At 45.4% G+C, this 21776-nt stretch overlaps 1 protein-coding gene across 2 annotated transcripts in view; it reads right to left on the bottom strand.

Moving 5' to 3' along the window:
* Positions 1 to 8325: 8325 nt before the first annotated feature.
* Positions 8326 to 21776, bottom strand: part of tdrd3 (tudor domain containing 3) — a 40343-nt gene continuing 26892 nt past the window's right edge. The window contains exons 11-15 of one of the 2 annotated variants that reach the window (XM_084194608.1): positions 16397 to 17282; positions 15692 to 16202; positions 10734 to 10859; positions 10169 to 10308; positions 8326 to 8757 (exon numbers count right to left, since the gene is read on the bottom strand). In XM_084194608.1, the coding sequence (XP_084050734.1) occupies positions 10198 to 10308; positions 10734 to 10859; positions 15692 to 16202; positions 16397 to 17282 (1634 nt within the window). In that variant the 3' untranslated portion in view covers positions 8326 to 8757; positions 10169 to 10197. The remainder of the gene's footprint in view (positions 8758 to 10168; positions 10309 to 10733; positions 10860 to 15691; positions 16203 to 16396; positions 17283 to 21776) is intronic. The other variant, XM_084194609.1, reaches the window with a different exon arrangement.

The following is a 21776-nucleotide window of genomic DNA, read 5'->3' on the forward strand; positions in this document are numbered from 1 at the left end:
GCCGTGGTATATCAGACCGTTTACCACGTGTATGACAAACATTTATTTTTACTGCTCTAATTACGTTGGTAACCAGTTTATAATAGCAATAAGTCACCTCAGGGGGTTTGTGATATATGGCCAATATACCACGGTTAAGGGCTGTGTCCAGGCACTCCGCGTTGTGTCGTGCTTAATAACAGCCCTTAGCCGTGGTATATTGGCCATATACCACACCCCCTCGTGCCTTATAGTTTACTATAGTATTCACTGTAGTGTTTTAGTTTTATCTTTGACATAGAAGTGGAAACTTATAGAAGAAATACTAACAGAGCAGATTTTCCATAACAGACAGACAGACAGACAGACAGACAGACAGACAGACAGGACTGGGGTCTGAACAGAGAGTTCAGAGCTTCTGGTCTTTTCTATAACCTGTAGGTAGGTAGGACTGGGGTCTGAACAGAGAGTTCAGAGCTTCTGGTCTTTTCTATAACCTGTAGGTAGGCAGGACTGGGGTCTGAACAGAGAGTTCAGAGCTTCTGGTCTTTTCTATAACCCGTAGGTAACACAATATATTGTCTATACTTGACCTGTAGGGTATTATGGCTTGTACAGTGCCTTCAGAAAGTATTCACACCATTTGACTTTTTCCCCATTTTGTTGTGTTACAGCCTGAATTTAAAATGGATTAAATTGAGATTTTGTGTCACTGACACAATACCCCATAATGTCAACGTGAAATTACACTACCAGTCAAAAGTTTGGACACACCTACTCATTCAAGGGTTTTTCTTTATTTTTACTATTTTCTACGTTGTAGAATAATAGTGAAGACATCGAAACTATGAAATAACACATATGGAATCGTGTAGTAACCAAAAAAGTGTTAAACAAATCAAAACATATTTTATATTTGAGATTCTTCAAATAGCCACCCTTTGCCTTGATGACAGCTTTGCACACTCTTGGCATTCTCTCAACCAGCTTCACCTGGAATGCTTTTCCAACAGTCTTGAAGGAGTTCCCACGTATGTAGAAAATAGTACAAATAAAGAGAAACCCTTGAATGAGTAGGTGTGTCCAAACTTTTGACTGGTACTGTATGTTTGATTTTATTTTTATAAATTCATACAAAATTCAAAGCCGAAATGTCTTGAATCAATAAGTATTCAACCACTTTGATATGGCAAGCCTAAATGAGTTGAGGAGTAAAAATGTACCCCATCTCTGTTCCCCACACATACAATTATCTGTAAGGTCCCTCAGTCGAGCAGTGAATTTCAAACACAGGTTTAACCATTTCTACAGACTCAGGCTATAGATGATAGGGCTTTCATTTGTAAAGGCCTCATTCTACAGACTCAGGCTGTAGATGATAGGGCTTTCATTTGTAAAGGCTTCATTCTACAGACTCAGGTTATAGATGATAGGGCTTTCATTTGTAAAGGCTTCATTCTACAGACTCAGGTTATAGATGATAGGGCTTTCATTTGTAAAGGCTTCATTCTACAGACTCAGGTTATAGATGATAGGGCTTTCATTTGTAAAGGATTCATTCTACAGACTCAGGCTGTAGATGATAGGGCTTTCATTTGTAAAGGCCTCATTCTACAGACTCAGGCTATAGATGATAGGGCTTTCATTTGTAAAGGCTTCATTCTACAGACTCAGGCTGTAGATGATAGGGCTTTCATTTGTAAAGGCCTCATTCTACAGACTCAGGCTATAGATGATAGGGCTTTCATTTGTAAAGGCTTCATTCTACAGACTCAGGCTGTAGATGATAGGGCTTTCATTTGTAAAGGCCTCATTCTACAGACTCAGGCTATAGATGATAGGGCTTTCATTTGTAAAGGCTTCATTCTACAGACTCAGGCTGTAGATGATAGGGCTTTCATTTGTAAAGGCCTCATTCTACAGACTCAGGTTATAGATGATAGGGCTTTCATTTGTAAAGGCTTCATTCTACAGACTCAGGCTGTAGATGATAGGGCTTTCATTTGTAAAGGCCTCATTCTACAGACTCAGGCTGTAGATGATAGGGCTTTCATTTGTAAAGGCCTCATTCTACAGACTCAGGCTATAGATGATAGGGCTTTCATTTGTAAAGGCTTCATTCTACAGACTCAGGCTGTAGATGATAGGGCTTTCATTTGTAAAGGCCTCATTCTACAGACTCAGGCTATAGATGATAGGGCTTTCATTTGTAAAGGCTTCATTCTACAGACTCAGGTTGTAGATGATAGGGCTTTCATTTGTAAAGGCTTCATTCTATAGACTCAGGCTATAGATGATAGGGCTTTCATTTGTAAAGGCCTCATTCTACAGACTCAGGCTGTCGATGATTCCCACTGTGTCACAGGAAACACCTGTAGCTATCTGACCCCCCTCCTCCTCTCCTTCCCTCTTCTTTCCCTCCTACTTTTCATTCACTGACCATTTCATTTACTGGCTCAGTCATTTGCTCACTGCCGAGTTTACTTCCCTCTCTTAAAACACAGGGGAGGGAGGGGAGGGGGGAGAGAGAGGACAGGGGAGGGGGGAGAGAGAGGACAGGGGAGAGGACGGGAGGTGGAGAGAGGACAGGGGAGGGTAGAGAGGACGGGAGGTGGAGAGGGGACAGGGGAGGGGGAGACGGGAGGGGGGAGGGGGAGAGGGGACAGGGGAGGGGGAGAGGGGACAGGGGAGGGGGAGAGGGGACAGGGGAGGGGGAGAGGGGACAGGGGAGGGGGAGTGGGGAGAGGGGACAGGGGAGAGGGGACAGGGGAGGGGGAGAGGGGACAGGGGAGGGGGAGTGGGGAGAGGGGACAGGGGAGGTGGAGAGGGGAGAGGGGAGGGGGAGAGGGGACAGGGGAGGTGGAGTGGGGAGAGGGGACAGGGGAGAGGGGACAGGGGAGGGGGAGAGGGGACAGGGGAGGGGGAGAGGGGACAGGGGAGGGGGAGAGGGGACAGGGGAGGTGGAGAGGGGACAGGGGAGGTGGAGAGGGGAGAGGGGAGGGGGAGAGGGGACGGGGGAGGGGGAGAGGGGACGGGGGAGGGGGAGAGGGAAAGGGGAGGGGGAGAGGGGACAGGGGACGGGGAGAGGGAGAGGGGAGGGGGAGAGAGGAGGGGGATAGAGGGAGAGAAAGGAAACCTTTAATCCACACTACAGGGTCAGATATCAGTCTCCACTGTGCTGCTTCTGTAGAGCTGCTGTGAGTTGGAGGGAGAGGGGGATGAGAGGAGGAGAGAAGGAGAGAGCAGGCTGTTGAAATAATGCCCAATAGATGTGGATAGGGATGGAGGGATGGATGGAGTGAGGAAGCAGGTGAAAAGCGAGAGGCGAAAGAGAGGGAGGGCAGGAGGGAGGAGGTTGCGAGGGGTGGGGGTTTCCCTCTTTCTACCTCTCTGACTCTCTCTCTCTCTCTGAGGGCCAGAAAAGCATTCCTCCGTCTGTTACCAAAGCTTATCGGGTTCCGAGAGGGACTGTGGGAGAGGGTCGACTAGCTGTGAAACCCAGGGCTGAAACACTAAAGCCCCCCCCCCCCCCCCCTCACCTCTGTTCTTTCAGGTTCTGGTCTAAAGAGAGGCCCTTTAGTGTTTCTACACCATGCCCTAACTGCTGGGTATCTAACTCTGCACCATGCCCTAACTGCTGGGTATCTAACTCTGCACCATGCCCTAACTGCTGGGTATCTAACTCTGCACCATTCCCTAACTGCTGGGTATCTAACTCTGCACCATGCCCTAACTGCTGGGTATCTAACTCTGCACCATGCCCTAACTGCTGGGTATCTAACTCTGCACCATGCCCTAACTGCTGGGTATCTAACTCTGCACCATGCCCTAACTGCTGGGTATCTAACTCTGCACCATGCCCTAACTGCTGGGTATCTAACTCTGCACCATGCCCTAACTGCTGGGTATCTAACTCTGCACCATGCCCTAACTGCTGGGTATCTAACTCTGCACCATGCCCTAACTGCTGGGTATCTAACTCTGCACCATGCCCTAACTGCTGGGTATCTAACTCTGCACCTTGCCCTAACTGCTGGGTATCTAACTCTGCACCATGCCCTAACTGCTGGGTATCTAACTCTGCACCATGCCCTAACAGAGTTAGATACCCAGCAGTATTTTACAGATTAGAGCCAGGGGCCTTGGAGGTCCTCCAATGCTTCTCTTTCATATTTCTTCTGTGTGCGTGTGTGTGTGTATGTGTTTGTGTGTGTGTGATGGTCCCAGAGTGTGTGTGTGTGTTTGTGTGATGTGTGATGGTCCCAGTCCGCTGCTGTGAAGTCAGCTTTGTGGGAAAAAACATCATTAAATACTTGCTGCCTAGTCCCGGGGCGCGCGTGTGTGTTTGAGAAATGGGATGAAAATTAAATGTTAGAATCGAATACCTTGAAAAGCAGCAAACGAAATCCCAACTGACCCTGGTAAAATAGTGGATCCTGGTTCTCATCCAGAGTAAATGAAATCCCAACTGACCCTGATAAAATAGTGGATCCTGGTTCTCATCCAGAGTAAATGAAATCCCAACTGACCCTGGTAAAATAGTGGATCCTGGTTCTCATCCAGAGTAAATGAAATCCCAACTGACCCTGATAAAATAGTGGATCCTGGTTCTCATCCAGAGTAAATGAAATCCCAACTGACCCTGGTAAAATAGTGTTTCCTGGATCTCATCCAGAGTAAATGAAAAAGCAAATGGCACCCTATTTCATACATAGTGCACTACTTTTGACCAGGGCCCTATGGTATGGAAAATAGTGCACTACGTAGGGTACCATTTGGTACACACATTGATAACACCCCAGAGGAGGTATCGGCAACATTTATTCTTATTATTCAGACTGAGATCAAAACAGCTAGATGGTTCCATCACACATACACTGGCTACAGGGTTTATTAGTTCATTTACTGGCAGTAAATAAACTGATAAACACTGTCACGGTAGCCAGTAAATAAACTGATAAACACTGTCACGATAGCCAGTAAATAAACTGATAAACACTGTCACGGTAGCCAGTAAATAAACTGATAAACACTGTCACGGTAGCCAGTAAATAAACTGATAAACACTGTCACGGTAGCCAGTAAATAAACTGATAAACACTGTCACGGTAGCCAGTAAATAAACTGATAAACACTGTCACGATAGCCAGTAAATAAACTGATAAACACTGTCACGGTAGCCAGTAAATAAACTGATAAACACTGTCACGGTAGCCAGTAAATAAACTGATAAACACTGTCACGGTAGCCAGTAAATAAACTGATAAACACTCTCACGGTAGCCAGTAAATAAACTGATAAACACTGTCACGGTAGCCAGTAATACCAGGCGGTGTCAGAGGAAGGCCCCTTAAAATAGTCAAAGACTCCAGCCACCCTAGTCATAGACTGTTCTCTCTGCTACCGCACGGCAAGCGTTACCGAAGCGCCAAGTCTAGGTCCAAAAGACTTCTCAACAGCTTCTACCCCCAAGCCATAAGACTCCTGAACAGCTAATCATGGCTACCCGGACTATTTGCACTGACCCCCCCTCCCCCCTCCCTCTTTTATGCTGCTGCTACTCTGTCTATTATCTATGTATAGTCACTTAAACTCTACCCACATGTACATATTACCTAAATTACCTCGACTAGCCGGTGCCCCCGCACATAGACTCTGTATATAGCCTCCCTACTGATATTTTATTTTACTGCTGCTCTTTAGTTATTTTTTTAAACTTAATACTTTTTTTTAGAAAAAGAAAAAAAATGCATCGTTGGTTAAGGGCTTGTAAGTAAGCATTTCACTGTAATGTCTAAACCTGTTGTGTTCGGCGCATGTGGCAAATCAAATTTGATTTGGAAATAAATTGATAAACACTGTCACGGTACCCAGTAAATAAACTGATAAACAGACGTGACGCTTGGCATTCAGGCCAAAGATTTAGATCTTGGTTTCATCAGACCAGAGAATCTTGTTTCTCATGGTCTGAGAACTCTTTAGATGCTTTTTGGCAAACTCCAAGCGGGCTGTCATGTGCCTTTTACTGAGAAGTGGCTTCCATCTGGCCACTCTACCATAAAGGTCTGATTGGTGGAGTGCTGCAGAGATGGTTGTCCTTCTGGAAGGTTCTCCCATCTCCACAGAGGAACTCTGGAGTTCTGTCAGAGTGACCATCGTGTTCTTGGTCACTTCCCTGACCAAGGCCCTTCTCCCCCGATTGCTCAGTTTGGCCAAGCGGCCAGCTCTAGGAAGAGTCTTGGTGGTTCCAAACTTCTTCCATTTAAGAATGATGGAGGCCAAATCATGTGCAATCAATTTAATTTACCACAGGTGGACTCAAAACAAGTTGTAGAAACATCTCAAGGATGATCAATGGAAACAGGATGCACCTGAGCTCAACTTCGAGTCTCATAGCAAAGGGTCTGAATACTTATGTAAATAAGGTGTTATTATTTGTATTATTACTTATTGTTCTAAAAACCTGTTTCCACTTTGTCATTATGGGGTATTGTGTGTAGATTGATGAGGGGAAAAAAATTAATCCATTTTAGAATAAGGCTGTAATGTCACAAAATGTGGGAAAAAGGGAAGGGGTCTGAATACTTTCCGAATGCACTGTTATTGACCGTTAATGAACAAACAGGTTAATCATCTCCAGGCCTACAAGCCACTGATGTGCAACCCTTCCTAACAATCTACATTTAATACATTGGTCAGCCAGCGTGCGATGAATTATTCACACTGGCTGGTCATGGTTGACCAACTCCCTGACCTTTTATACGGTCACAGGACCTTTCATGTCCATTCTAGTATTCTGATTCTCTGATTCTCCCTTTCCTCAAGGCTACTGTTTACTACTGTATTTCACAACACGACTGCTCCTGCCCTGCCAAGGTTATATTAACGTGTTAATACTGTTGGACACTAGGACCCTGCGGTCAATGAGGAGAGGATTAAAATTCCTCCAAACTCACTACAGGTATCTCTCCAACCAACCAAGCCTTCTTCCTTTTAAAACAGCTCATCTGTCAAAGTGGAACTGCTGCCAGCTCTGATGTCACCACTATCCATCCATCCATCCATCCATCCATCCATCTCTCTCTCTCTCTCTAACTCTCTCTCTCTCTCTCTCTCTAATATATATCTATCTATCTAATATCCATCCATCCATCCATCCATCTCTCTCTATCTATCTAATATCTATCTATCTATCTAATATCTATCTATCTAATATCTATCTATCTATCTAATATCTATCTATCTATCTAATATCTATCTATCTATCTATCTATCTATCTAATATCTATCTATCTAATATCTATCTATCTAATATCTATCTATCTATCTATCTATCTATCTATCTAATATCTATCTATCTAATATCTATCTATCTATCTAATATCTATCTATCTATCCATCCATCTATCTAATATCTCTCTATCTATCCATCCATCTATCTAATGTCTGTCTATAATATGCCATTTAGCAGACGCTTTTATCCAAAGCGACTTACAGTCATGCGTGCATACATTTTTGTCTATCTAATGTCTGTCTATCTGTCTAATGTCTATATAATGTCTGTCTATCTAATGTCTGTCTATCTGTCTAATGTCTAATGTCTAATGTCGTCCGTCCATCCATCCATCCTGCTAGATAGACAGTAATATGGAAACCTATCTATTGTTCATCTATGCTCTGATGGAGCTGCATCTAGCTGGGGAATATAGAGTAACAGGTGACCTTCTCAAACCTTAACCGACCTCTGTCCAGCGGACATGGTGGGGCACATTCAAAATGAGAGTGGAGGGGTGAGTTGATTGTTTCGTGGCTGTATCCCAAAATAGCACCCTATTCCCATGGGCTCTGGTCAATAGTGTACTTTATAAGGAATATGGTGCAATTTGGGACACGTACAAATCTGTAAACCGCTTGAGGAGTCATGTCCAATGGTGGGGTCCCGTAAATAGCCCTGTGTGCAATCATGGCTGAAGAGCTGCGGCAGTAGTTCCGTTTGTAATCTGCAAAATGACATCTATCCTCCAGCGCTCTCTATTACAGGCCGACGGATCGTCTTACTCTTCTGAGCCGCTTCGCTGAACGCTGCAAATGAGCTTGAGCTGTCAGAGAAGAGAAGAGAGGAACACATGGACTGTTGTGGCAGACTGAGCTTGAGCTGTCAGAGAAGAGAGGAACACATGGACTGTTGTGGCAGACTGAGGCTCCGTCCCAAATTACACCCTATTCCCTTTATAGTGCACTACTTTAGACCAGGGCCTAAAGGGGAGAGGGTGCCATTAGGGATGCAACCTGAGACAGTTCATTACATAAAGAGCTTTCAAATCAGGCAAATAGAAACCAGACAAATAGAGGAGCAGCGTTTTTATTAGTCTAATAAACTATTTTACAAGTCTTCCCCGTGTACAGCGGCTGGGCACTTTACAAAGTTCGTTAGCTACAGTCCTTGTTGTCAGCGTCTTCGCGCAACAAGCCCTTCTCCTGAACGTTTCACACTTCTTGATATGGACACACAAGTGAACACACGAGGAAGAGTTGTCATCGTGTATTGGTGAAGAGGAGAGAAGGCTTGCAAAATTCCACTAACTTTCCCAAAGTCATCAGGTTTTCCCAGAAATCCCAGTTGAAAGATTCCGGAATAATAAGCATATCTGGAATCCTCCCAACCAGGATTTCTGGGAAAAACCTGGGAAAGTTGCCGGAATTTTGCAACCCATAGAGAAGAGAGATGTAGTTTTGGGGTCAGATGCGTCGACCTCTGGGATCCTTTGTGGACTCAGTCTGAGGGAGAAAGGAAACAGACAGATAAGAGTGTCAGTTCATCAGTTCACTCTTCCTTCCTTCCTTCCTTCCTTCCTTCCTTCCTTCCTTCCTTCCTTCCTTCCTTCCTTCCTTCCTTCCTTCCTTCCTTCCATCCATCCATCCACCATCAAACCTGTGTTCAGTTCACACTGCTTTGTCCAACATCATCCTGCCTTGGGGAGTAAACATATTTTTCATCAAAACACACAAACCTACCCATCATATTATCGGGGCATAGCGCTAGTAACCATGGTAACGGCTGCCGCTGCGGTTTGGGCTGTTTACTTGACGATAAGGTCCGCAGGCTAGATACTGACTAACTGTGTGTGCAGGGAGGGAGGGGGGGGGGTGGAGCACTTCCGCTGTTAAGCGATACCGTCTGTTCACGCATGCAGTATTCATGTATTCACTTCACTCACAAGAAAAGATGCCAAGATGTGCCGACCCGATGTGTCCTTGCTTCTTTGCTTACTAGACGTGTAGTGGGTGGATCTAGTGTGAACGGTTAGCTTGGTGGTTCTCAGAACGGGGTATGTGTCCAAAACGGCTCCATATTCCCTAATATAGTGCACTACTTTAGACCAGGGCCCATAGGACTAACCCATAGGACTCTGGTCAAAAGTAGTGCACTACATAGGGAATAGGGTGTCATTTGGGACTCACTGGTGTGTTCTCTGCTGTGTCTATAAAAGGCTTTAGTGTTTATCTGGCCAGGGGTCCAAGTGTAACCCCGTGTCCGTACCGTAACCCAGTCATGTGGTGCGTGTCCGTACCGTTAACCCAGTCATGTGGTGCGTGTCCGTACCGTAACCCGGTCATGTGGTGCGTGTCCGTACCGTAACCCAGTCCCGTGGTGCGTGTCCGTACCGTATCCTCAGTCATGTGGTGCGTGTCCGTACCGTAACCCAGTCATGTGGTGCGTGTCCGTACCGTAACCCAGTCATGTGGTGCGTGTCCGTACCGTAACCCAGTCATGTGGTGCGTGTCCGTACCGTAACCCAGTCATGTGGTGCGTGTCCGTAACCCAGTCATGTGGTGCGTGTCCGTACCATAACCCAGTCATGTGGTGCGTGTCCGTACCGTAACCCAGTCATGTGGTGCGTGTCCGTACCGTAACCCAGTCATGTGGTGCGTGTCCGTACCGTAACCCAGTCGTGTGGTGCGTGTCCGTACCGTAACCCAGTCGTGTGGTGCGTGTCCGTACCGTAACCCAGTCATGTGGTGCGTGTCCGTACCGTAACCCAGTCATGTGGTGCGTGTCCGTACCGTAACCCAGTCATGTGGTGCGTGTCCGTACCGTAACCCAGTCATGTGGTGCGTGTCCGTACCGTAACCCAGTCATGTGGTGCGTGTCCGTACCGTAACCCAGTCGTGTGGTGCGTGTCCGTACCGTAACCCAGTCATGCTGTGATCGGTCAGTCAGTCCCTGGCCCTGGGCGGCTGGTAATACTGGACTGTGGGCCGCGTCCTCGTGGTGCTCCTAGGCTGACCGTCGCCCCCGCGCCGGTACTCTAACCCCGCCTCTTCCTTCTGCCACCACACATAACAGATCTAGGATCAGTTTGGGCTTTTTAGATCATACTGAATAAAGAGTGTATTTTGACAGGCAGGACCCTGATCCTAGATCAGACACCATGAATACAGGGCCCTGGTTTATCAGATTCTATATCTCAGGCCGACTGATAGATATCTTCCTTAAGGCAAACCATGTTGTATCAGTCTATGTATTCACAACTAAATATGTAGCTTCATCTTAGACGGAACGGAGGATTTCCTTTAGGCAGAACATACTGTAGGCTCATCGTCAAACCCCCAACAGAGGAGACGGTATAGGGGGAGGGACCTTGGACCTTATCGTCCAATACGGTTGAGAAGCTGGAGAGGAGAGAGGATTGTGAGGCATCATCATGGAAAGGTGAGTTGAGATAGAACCCTGCAGTCCCATAGATACTTACCCAGAAGTCCATGTTGACAGGTTTGATGTTGTGTAGAAGGACCTCCTCACAGTTTCCATACTCAGTAAAGGTCACGACCGCCGTGGAACCAGAGGGATGCACAGCATCTATCCTGGACCTGTAGAACTAGACACAGAGGTTTCATTATACACAGCATATATCCTGGACCTGGAGAACTAGACAGAGGTTTCATTATACACAGCATCTATCCTGGACCTGTAGAACTAGACAGAGGTTTCATTATACACAGCATCTATCCTGGACCTGGAGAACTAGACAGAGGTTTCATTATACACAGCATCTCTCCTGGACCTGTAGAACTAGACAGAGGTTTCATTATACACAGCATCTCTCCTGGACCTGTAGAACTAGACAGAGGTTTCATTATACACAGCATCTCTCCTGGACCTGGAGAACTAGACAGAGGTTTCATTATACACAGCATCTCTCCTGGACCTGTAGAACTAGACAGAGGTTTCATTATACACAGCATCTCTCCTGGACCTGGAGAACTAGACAGAGGTTTCATTATACACAGCATCTCTCCTGGACCTGTAGAACTAGACAGAGGTTTCATTATACACAGCATCTATCCTGGACCTGGAGAACTAGACAGAGGTTTCATTATACACAGCATCTATCCTGGACCTGGAGAACTAGACAGAGGTTTCATTATACACAGCATCTCTCCTGGACCTGGAGAACTAGACAGAGGTTTCATTATACACAGCATCTATCCTGGACCTGTAGAACTAGACAGAGGTTTCATTATACACAGCATCTATCCTGGACCTGTAGAACTAGACAGAGGTTTCATTATACACAGCATATATCCTGGACCTGTAGAACTAGACAGAGGTTTCATTATACACAGCATCTATCCTGGACCTGGAGAACTAGACAGAGGTTTCATTATACACAGCATCTCTCCTGGACCTGGAGAACTAGACACAGAGGTTTCATTATACACAGCATCTCTCCTGGACCTGGAGAACTAGACAGAGGTTTCATTATACACAGCATCTATCCTGGACCTGGAGAACTAGACAGAGGTTTCATTATACACAGCATCTATCCTGGACCTGGAGAACTAGACAGAGGTTTCATTATACACAGCATCTCTCCTGGACCTGGAGAACTAGACACAGAGGTTTCATTATACACAGCATCTCTCCTGGACCTGGAGAACTAGACAGAGGTTTCATTATACACAGCATCTATCCTGGACCTGGAGAACTAGACAGAGGTTTCATTATACACAGCATCTATCCTGGACCTGTAGAACTAGACAGAGGTTTCATTATACACAGCATCTATCCTGGACCTGTAGAACTAGACACAGAGGTTTCATTATACACAGCATCTATCCTGGAGAACTAGACAGAGGTTTCATTATACACAGCCTCTATCCTGGAGAACTAGACAGAGGTTTCATTATACACAGCATCTATCCTGGACCTGGAGAACTAGACAGAGGTTTCATTATACACAGCATCTATCCTGGACCTGGAGAACTAGACAGAGGTTTCATTATACACAGCATCTATCCTGGACCTGGAGAACTAGACAGAGGTTTCATTATACACAGCATCTATCCTGGACCTGTAGAACTAGACAGAGGTTTCATTATACACAGCATCTATCCTGGACCTGTAGAACTAGACAGAGGTTTCATTATACACAGCATCTATCCTGGACCTGTAGAACTAGACAGAGGTTTCATTATACACAGCATCTATCCTGGACCTGGAGAACTAGACAGAGGTTTCATTATACACAGCCTCTATCCTGGACCTGTAGAACTAGACAGAGGTTTCATTATACACAGCATCTATCCTGGACCTGTAGAACTAGACAGAGGTTTCATTATACACAGCATCTCTCCTGGACCTGGAGAACTAGACAGAGGTTTCATTATACACAGCCTCTATCCTGGACCTGTAGAACTAGACAGAGGTTTCATTATACACAGCCTCTATCCTGGACCTGTAGAACTAGACAGAGGTTTCATTATACACAGCCTCTATCCTGGACCTGGAGAACTAGACAGAGGTTTCATTATACACAGCCTCTATCCTGCACCTGTAGAACTAGACAGAGGTTTCATTATACACAGCCTCTATCCTGGACCTGTAGAACTAGACAGAGGTTTCATTATACACAGCATCTATCCTGGACCTGGAGAACTAGACACAGAGGTTTCATTATACACAGCATCTCTCCTGGACCTGGAGAACTAGACAGAGGTTTCATTATACACAGCATCTCTCCTGGACCTGGAGAACTAGACAGAGGTTTCATTATACACAGCATCTATCCTGGACCTGGAGAACTAGACAGAGGTTTCATTATACACAGCATCTCTCCTGGACCTGGAGAACTAGACAGAGGTTTCATTATACACAGCATCTCTCCTGGACCTGGAGAACTAGACAGAGGTTTCATTATACACAGCATCTCTCCTGGACCTGGAGAACTAGACAGAGGTTTCATTATACACAGCATCTCTCCTGGACCTGTAGAACTAGACAGAGGTTTCATTATACACAGCATCTCTCCTGGACCTGTAGAACTAGACAGAGGTTTCATTATACACAGCATCTATCCTGGACCTGGAGAACTAGACAGAGGTTTCATTATACACAGCATATATCCTGCACCTGGAGAACTAGACAGAGGTTTCATTATACACAGCATCTCTCCTGGACCTGGAGAACTAGACAGAGGTTTCATTATACACAGCATCTCTCCTGGTCGTGGAGAACTAGACAGAGGTTTCATTATACACAGCATCTCTCCTGGACCTGTAGAACTAGACAGAGGTTTCATTATACACAGCATCTCTCCTGGACCTGTAGAACTAGACAGAGGTTTCATTATACACAGCATCTATCCTGGACCTGGAGAACTAGACAGAGGTTTCATTATACACAGCATCTCTCCTGGACCTGGAGAACTAGACAGAGGTTTCATTATACACAGCATCTCTCCTGGACCTGTAGAACTAGACAGAGGTTTCATTATACACAGCATCTCTCCTGGACCTGGAGAACTAGACAGAGGTTTCATTATACACAGGATACAACCAGTCTATTCTGTCCAGGAACACGTCTAACATGTATGTAAAGCTTTGGGAAAGTGTTGAACGTTATATCAAACTCAATAATGTAAACAGCGTTTAATATCGTCAAATGAATTGCCTTCTGAAAGGGCAATTTGGTTATTTACTTGAGGAGATTCCAATATAACTGATTGTCATCAATTTGTAAGTCGCTCTGGATAAGAGCGTCTGCTAAATGACGTAAATGTAAAATGTAAATGTCATCCCTTCCATTGATATGTAAACATCATTACAGTGTTAATATACAGTGGGGAAAAAAAGTATTTAGTCAGCCACCAATTGTGCAAGTTCTCCCACTTAAAAAGATAAGAGAGGCCTGTCATTTTCATCATAGGTACACGTCAACTATGACAGACAAAATGAGAAAAAAAATCCAGAAAATCACAATGTAGGATTTTTAATGCATTTATTTGCAAATTATGGTGGAAAATAAGTATTTGGTCAATAACAAAAGTTTCTCAATACTTTGTTATATACCCTTTGTTGGCAATGACACAGGTCAAACATTTTCTGTAAGTCTTCACAAGGTTTTCACACACTGTTGCTGGTATTTTGGCCCATTCCTCCATGCAGATCTCCTCTAGAGCAGTGATGTTTTGGGGCTGTCGCTGGGCAACACAGACTTTCAACTCCCTCCAAAGATTTTCTATGGGGTTGAGAGCTGGAGACTGGCTAGGCCACTCCAGGACCTTGAAATGCTTCTTACGAAGCCACTCCTTCGTTGCCCGGGCGGTGTGTTTGGGATCATTGTCATGCTGAAAGACCCAGCCACGTTTCATCTTCAATGCCCTTGCTGATGGAAGGAGGTTTTCACTCAAAATCTCACGATACATGGCCCCATTCATTCTTTCCTTTACACGGATCAGTCGTCCTGGTCCCTTTGCAGAAAAACAGCCCCAAAGCATGATGTTTCCACCCCCATGCTTCACAGTAGGTATGGTGTTCTTTGGATGCAACTCAGCATTCTTTGTCCTCCAAACACGACGAGTTGAGTTTTTACCAAAAAGTTATATTTTGGTTTCATCTGACCATATGACATTCTCCCAATCCTCTTCTGGATCATCCAAATGCACTCTAGCAAACTTCAGACGGGCCTGGACATGTACTGGCTTACGCAGGGGGACACGTCTGGCACTGCAGGATTTGAGTCCCTGGCGGCGTAGTGTGTTACTGATGGTAGGCTTTGTTACTTTGGTCCCAGCTCTCTGCAGGTCATTCACTAGGTCCCCCCGTGTGGTTCTGGGATTTTTGCTCACCGTTCTTGTGATCATTTTGACCCCACGGGGGTGAGATCTTGCGTGGAGCCCCAGATCGAGGGAGATTATCAGTGGTCTTGTATGTCTTCCATTTCCTAATAATTGCTCCCACAGTTGATTTCTTCAAACCAAGCTGCTTACCTATTGCAGATTCAGTCTTCCCAGCCTGGTGCAGGTCTACAATTGTGTTTCTGGTGTCCTTTGACAGCTCTTTGGTCTTGGCCATAGTGGAGTTTGGAGTGTGACTGTTTGAGGTTGTGGACAGGTGTCTTTTATACTGATAACAAGTTCAAACAGGTGCCATTAATACAGGTAACGAGTGGAGGACAGAGGAGCCTCTTAAAGAAGAAGTTACAGGTCTGTGAGAGCCAGAAATCTTGCTTGTTTGTAGGTGACCAAATACTTATTTTCCACCATAATTTGCAAATAAATTCATAAAAAATCCTACAATGTGATTTTCTGTACCTATGATGAAAATTACAGGCGTCTCTCATCTTTTTAAGTGGGAGAACTTGCACAATTGGTGGCTGACTAAATACTTTTTTCCCCCACTGTAGTTGTTGAAGCAGCCTCCCTCCTACCTTGTTGTCTTCCCAGTAGAGAGCTAAAACCTGGTCTCCTGGTTTCCAGTTCCCCGGGCCTTGACACACTGCAGGCTCCATGGACCCAACCTGACCCTGGTCTGACCTCTGCCCTTTGATCTGCCCCGACCTCTTCTTGGGGGCGGTGTTGGAGTTGTTATGGGCAGGGTTAGTGCTGTTCCAGTTATGTGGCTCCTCCCTCTCCGTGGGGGCAGGACCAGAGGAGGAGTTCTGTTGTTTGATTGGCCCTGTCCTGTGTTCCGTTGACGAGTCACCGTTCTGGAGGTGTGGCCCTGAGCCCGGTCCGCCGCCCACTTGGCCTTTCACTGGACGAGACTCACCACGGGACACGCCCCCGTCCTGCGCCCCAGCGCTAGAGTCCTTCTCTTGGCCAACCCACGAGTTCGAAGAGTTCAAAGGTCCGTTGTCCCGGTAACGGTCAAAGTTGTCAGAGTTGGGCCTTTCCCTGTGGAACTTCCCCCCTCCTCTCCTTCTGCAGTTGGGCTCAGCTCTACAACACACAACAACACAACTTCACTGTCCATCCCAGGATGCACCTTTTCTACTGGCATCATCACCGTACAAGAATGAAAAACATTGCGTACACATTAAAAAACAGTCAGCCTCGCACACCGTATTCATAAACACAGAATGACATTGACACTGGGAGGACATTCATAATTAAGTCTAATCAAGTGTCCATACCTGCTGTCAGATCTGTGGATCCCTTTATGTTCTGATACAGTGTTAGAACTGGACTCTGTCTGGTGCTGGCCTGGTTTAGAGGCAGCTGGTGCTGGTCCGTTGTCCTGCTTCACCCCTCCTCCTCCTCCTCCTCCTCCTCTCTTATTAAACGACAGATCAGGTACCGAGTGCTGCTCTCTCCGACTTTGGTTCTGGAACCCTCCGGACCCAGAACTAGAACCTACTCTGATTCCCTGCTGGAATGTTCCAGATCCAGAAGGATCCCCCTGGGTTCTGTCTCTGGGTTCTCTGTTCCTCTGGCCAGTGGCGGGGTACGTAGCAGGGCAGAACACTGATGTCTGTCCTCTTGCCTCCCTGGCTGCTTGTCTCTCATTCTGGGCCTCTCTCCACCTCTCTGACCCTCCTCCACCTCCAGGAGGGGCCTTCTCCTGTGTCTGGCCCCTTTCCTGGCCTCTGTCCTGGGCTCTCTCCTGGCCCTGCTGGCCCCCTGCTGGAGCTGGAGCTGGGGAAGGGCTGGATGGGGTGGTGGAGGGGTCGTGGCCAGGTTTAGGGAAATCCTTTTCACTATCCCTCTGGAAGCGTGGCGGTCCGCCGTTCCTCTCCTTCCTGAAGTCTGCTCTCTCATTTCTCTCCTTGCGTGATGTGTCGTTCCTGGACGAGTCATTCCTATTGTCTGACCTGTCGTTGCGGCTGTCGCTGCGTTGGGGGTACCTGCCCTGGGACTGGCTGTCGCTGCGTTGGGGGTACCTGGCCTGGGACTGGCTGTCGCTGCGTTGGGGGTACCTGCCCTGGGACTGGCTGTCGCTGCGTTGGGGGTAATACTGGTCGTTGGGGGGGAACGTCATCTTACCCTCGTGGTGCCTCTGAGAGGACTGGCTCTTTGGCTCTGGAGGAGAGACCCAGAGAAAAAGGTTAGACATTCAGACACACACGGGGTGTGAACCTTTAGACGTTAAAACATTGCAACAAAACCGGGATCCTTTTTTCCCCAGGAAATGTAAATCCGAGCTGGCTGGACTTCTCCTTCTCTTCAGTAATGAGGCCAGTGTGTTGAGTTTTCAGTCATTTGCCTGGACAATATCCAGCCTATTCATTGATGATAGGCCCTGCTTTACTGAACAGACGTTGCAAGGCAAGAAATTGCAAGATACAGCTTTTGATTGCAAATAGATAGGCCTAGTGCAGGGTTCTGTCTGTCTGGTGGCTGACCTGCCTGTACTGATAGATAGGCCTAGTGCAGGGTTCTGTCTGTCTGGTGGCTGACCTGCCTATACTGATAGATAGGCCTAGTGCAGGGTTCTGTCTGTCTGGTGGCTGACCTGCCTATACTGATAGATAGGCCTAGTGCAGGGTTCTGTCTGTCTGGTGGCTGATCTGCCTATACTGATAGATAGGCCTAGTGCAGGGTTCTGTCTGTCTGGTGGCTGACCTGCCTATACTGATAGATAGGCCTAGTGCAGGGTTCTGTCTGTCTGGTGGCTGACCTGACTATACTGATAGATAGGCCTTGTGCAGGGTTCTGTCTGTCTGGTGGCTGACCTGCCTATACTGATAGATAGGCCTAGTGCAGGGTTCTGACTGTCTGGTGGCTGACCTGCCTATACTGATAGATAGGCCTAGTGCAGGGTTCTGTATGTCAGGTGGCTGACCTGCCTATACTGATAGATAGGCCTAGTGCAGGGTTCTGTCTGTCTGGTGGCTGACCTGCCTATACTGATAGATAGGCCTAGTGCAGGGTTCTGTCTGTCTGGTGGCTGACCTGCCTATACTGATAGATAGGCCTAGTGCAGGGTTCTGTCTGTCTGGTGGCTGACCTGCCTATACTGATACGATAGGCCTAGTGCAGGGTTCTGTCTGTCTGGTGGCTGACCTGCCTATACTGATAGATAGGCCTAGTGCAGGGTTCTGACTGTCTGGTGGCTGACCTGCCTATACTGATACGATAGGCCTAGTGCAGGGTTCTGTCTGTCTGGTGGCTGACCTGCCTATACTGTGCCCCTCCCCTCTCTCTCCGTCCCTTGCCAGCTCGCTATGAAAGATGCGAGTGTTTGTGTTCTCAGAAGAACGGCAACTAATCAGTCTCCGTTCCGAAGACGCTGAATCTTAGGAGGCCATTCCTAGAGGAAGATGGATTTTCTTTCCACTAAATGTCTTGGTAAGTCAAGGTATTTAACTAAATGTGGAGAGATTGGTCCGTGCGCAGGCAGCCAAGGCAGCTCAATATTAATTTGATGGACAGTTCTGGTCGCCTCGTGATGGACGTTAGTCCCACTTCAGAAGCGACATTACAGGGCAAGTAAAAACACCCGTTCAGCTGCGCTTCCATCTCCAGAGGAGGTTTCGTGTTGGCATTTAAAAAGCCGTAGTGTTCCCTTACAAACAAACACTGTAGCAGAGGCGCTTTCAAGGGGATATGACTGCAGTAGATACGGCTTCATTGTCCGGCCCTAGCGGTAATTAACAGGACCATTATTCTGCATTGTGAATTAACAGGACCATTATTCTGCATTGTGAATTAACAGGACCATTATTCTGCATTGTGAATTAATAGGACCATTATTCTGCATTGTGAATTAATAGGACCATTATTCTGCATTGTGAATTAACAGGACCATTATTCTGCATTGTGAATTAACAGGACCATTATTCTGCATTGTGAATTAACGGGAGCATTATTCTGCATTGTGAATTAATAGAACCATTATTCTGCATTGTGAATTAACAGGACCATTATTCTGCATTGTGAATTAACAGGACCATTAAATAAACGTCATTATATACCCGTAAATAAACAAAGAAGGGGGAAACAAACGTCAATATATACCCGTAAATAAACAAAGGGGGAAACAAACGTCATTATATACCCGTAAATAAACAAAGGGGGAAACAAACGTCATTATACAGTGGGGGAAAAAAGTATTTAGTCAGCCACCAATTGTGCAAGTTCTCCCACTTAAAAAGATGAGAGATGCCTGTAATTTTCATCATAGGTACACGTCAACTATGACAGACAAAATGAGGGGAAAAAATCCAGAAATTCACATTGTAGGATTTTTAATGAATTTATTTGCAAATGATGGTGGAAAATAAGTATTTGGTCAATAACATAAGTTTCTCAATACTTTGTTATATACCCTTTGTTGGCAATGACACAGGTCAAACGTTTTCTGTAAGTCTTCACAAGGTTTTCACACACTGTTGCTGGTATTTTGGCCCATTCCTCCATGCAGATCTCCTCTAGAGCAGTGATGTTTTGGGGCTGTCGCTGGGCAACACAGACTTTCAACTCCCTCCAAAGATTTTCTATGGGGTTGAGATCTGGAGACTGGCTAGGCCACTCCAGGACCTTGAAATGCTTCTTACGAAGCCACTCCTTTGTTGCCCGGGCGGTGTGTTTGGGATCATTGTCATGCTGAAAGACCCAGCCACGTTTCATCTTCAATGCCCTTGCTGATGGAAGGAGGTTTTCAGGTCATTCACTAGGTCCCCCCGTGTGGTTCTGGGATTTTTGCTCACCGTTCTTGTGATAATTTTGACCCCACGGGGTGAGATCTTGCGTGGAGCCCCAGATCGAGGGAGATTATCAGTGGTCTTGTATGTCTTCCATTTCCTAATAATTGCTCCCACAGTTGATTTCTTCAAACCAAGCTGCTTACCTATTGCAGATTCAGTCTTCCCAGCCTGGTGCAGGTCTACAATTTTGTTTCTGGTGTCCTTTGACAGCTCTTTGGTCTTGGCCATAGTGGAGTTTGGAGTGTGACTGTTTGAGGTTGTGGACAGGTGTCTTTTATACTGATAACAAGTTCAAACAGGTGCCATTAATACAGGTAACGAGTGGAGGACAGAGGAGCCTCTTAAAGAAGAAGTTACAGGTCTGTGAGAGCCAGAAATCTTGCTTGTTTGTAGGTGACCAAATACTTATTTTCCACCATAATTTGCAAATAAATTCATAAAAAATCCTACAATGTGATTTTCTGGATTTTTTTTCTCAATTTGTCTGTCATAGTTGACGTGTACCTATGATGAAAATTACAGGCCTCTCATCTTTTTAAGTGGGAGAACTTGCACAATTGGTGGCTGACTAAATACTTTTTTTCCCCACTGTATACCCGTAAATAAACAAAGGGGGAAACAAACGTCATTATATACCCGTAAATAAACAAAGAAGGGGGAAACAAACGTCATTATATACCCGTAAATAAACAAAGGGGGAAACAAACGTCATTATATACCCGTAAATAAACAAAGGGGGAAACAAACGTCATTATATACCCGTAAATAAACAAAGAAGGGGGAAACAAACGTCATTATATACCCGTAAATAAACAAAGAAGGGGGAAACAAACGTCATTATATACCCGTAAATAAACAAAGAAGGGGGAAACAAACGTCATTATATACCCGTAAATAAACAAAGGGGGAAACAAACGTCATTATATACCCGTAAATAAACAAAGAAGGGGGAAACAAACGTCATTATATACCCGTAAATAAACAAAGAAGGGGGAAACAAACGTCATTATATACCCGTAAATAAACAAAGGGGGAAACCAACGTCATTATATACCCGTAAATAAACAAAGGGGGAAACAAACGTCATTATATACCCGTAAATAAACAAAGGGGGGAAACAAACGTCATTATATACCCGTAAATAAACAAAGAAGGGGGAAACAAAAGTCATTATATACCCGTAAATAAACAAAGAAGGGGGAAACAAAAGTCATTATATACCCGTAAATAAACAAAGGGGGAAACAAACGTCATTATATACCCGTAAATAAACAAAGAAGGGGGAAACAAACGTCATTATATACCCGTAAATAAACAAAGAAGGGGGAAACAAAAGACATTATATACCCGTAAATAAACAAAGGGGGAAACAAAAGTCATTATATACCCGTAAATAAACAAAGAAGGGGGAAACAAACGTCATTATATACCCGTAAATAAACAAAGAAGGGGGAAACAAACGTCATTATATACCCGTAAATAAACAAAGAAGGGGGAAACAAACGTCATTATATACCCGTAAATAAACAAAGAAGGGGGAAACAAACGTCATTATATACCCGTAAATAAACAAAGAAGGGGGAAACAAACGTCATTATATACCCGTAAATAAACAAAGAAGGGGGAAACAAAAGTCATTATATACCCGTAAATAAACAAAGAAGGGGGAAACAAACGTCATTATATACCCGTAAATAAACAAAGGGGGAAACAAACGTCATTATATACCCGTAAATAAACAAAGAAGGGGGAAACAAACGTCATTATATACCCGTAAATAAACAAAGAAGGGGGAAACAAACGTCATTATATACCCGTAAATAAACAAAGGGGGAAACCAACGTCATTATATACCCGTAAATAAACA

This window comes from Coregonus lavaretus, assembly GCF_964263955.1.
Source record: "Coregonus lavaretus genome assembly, contig: HAP1_SCAFFOLD_1209, whole genome shotgun sequence".
Lineage (NCBI taxonomy): Eukaryota > Metazoa > Chordata > Actinopteri > Salmoniformes > Salmonidae > Coregonus > Coregonus lavaretus.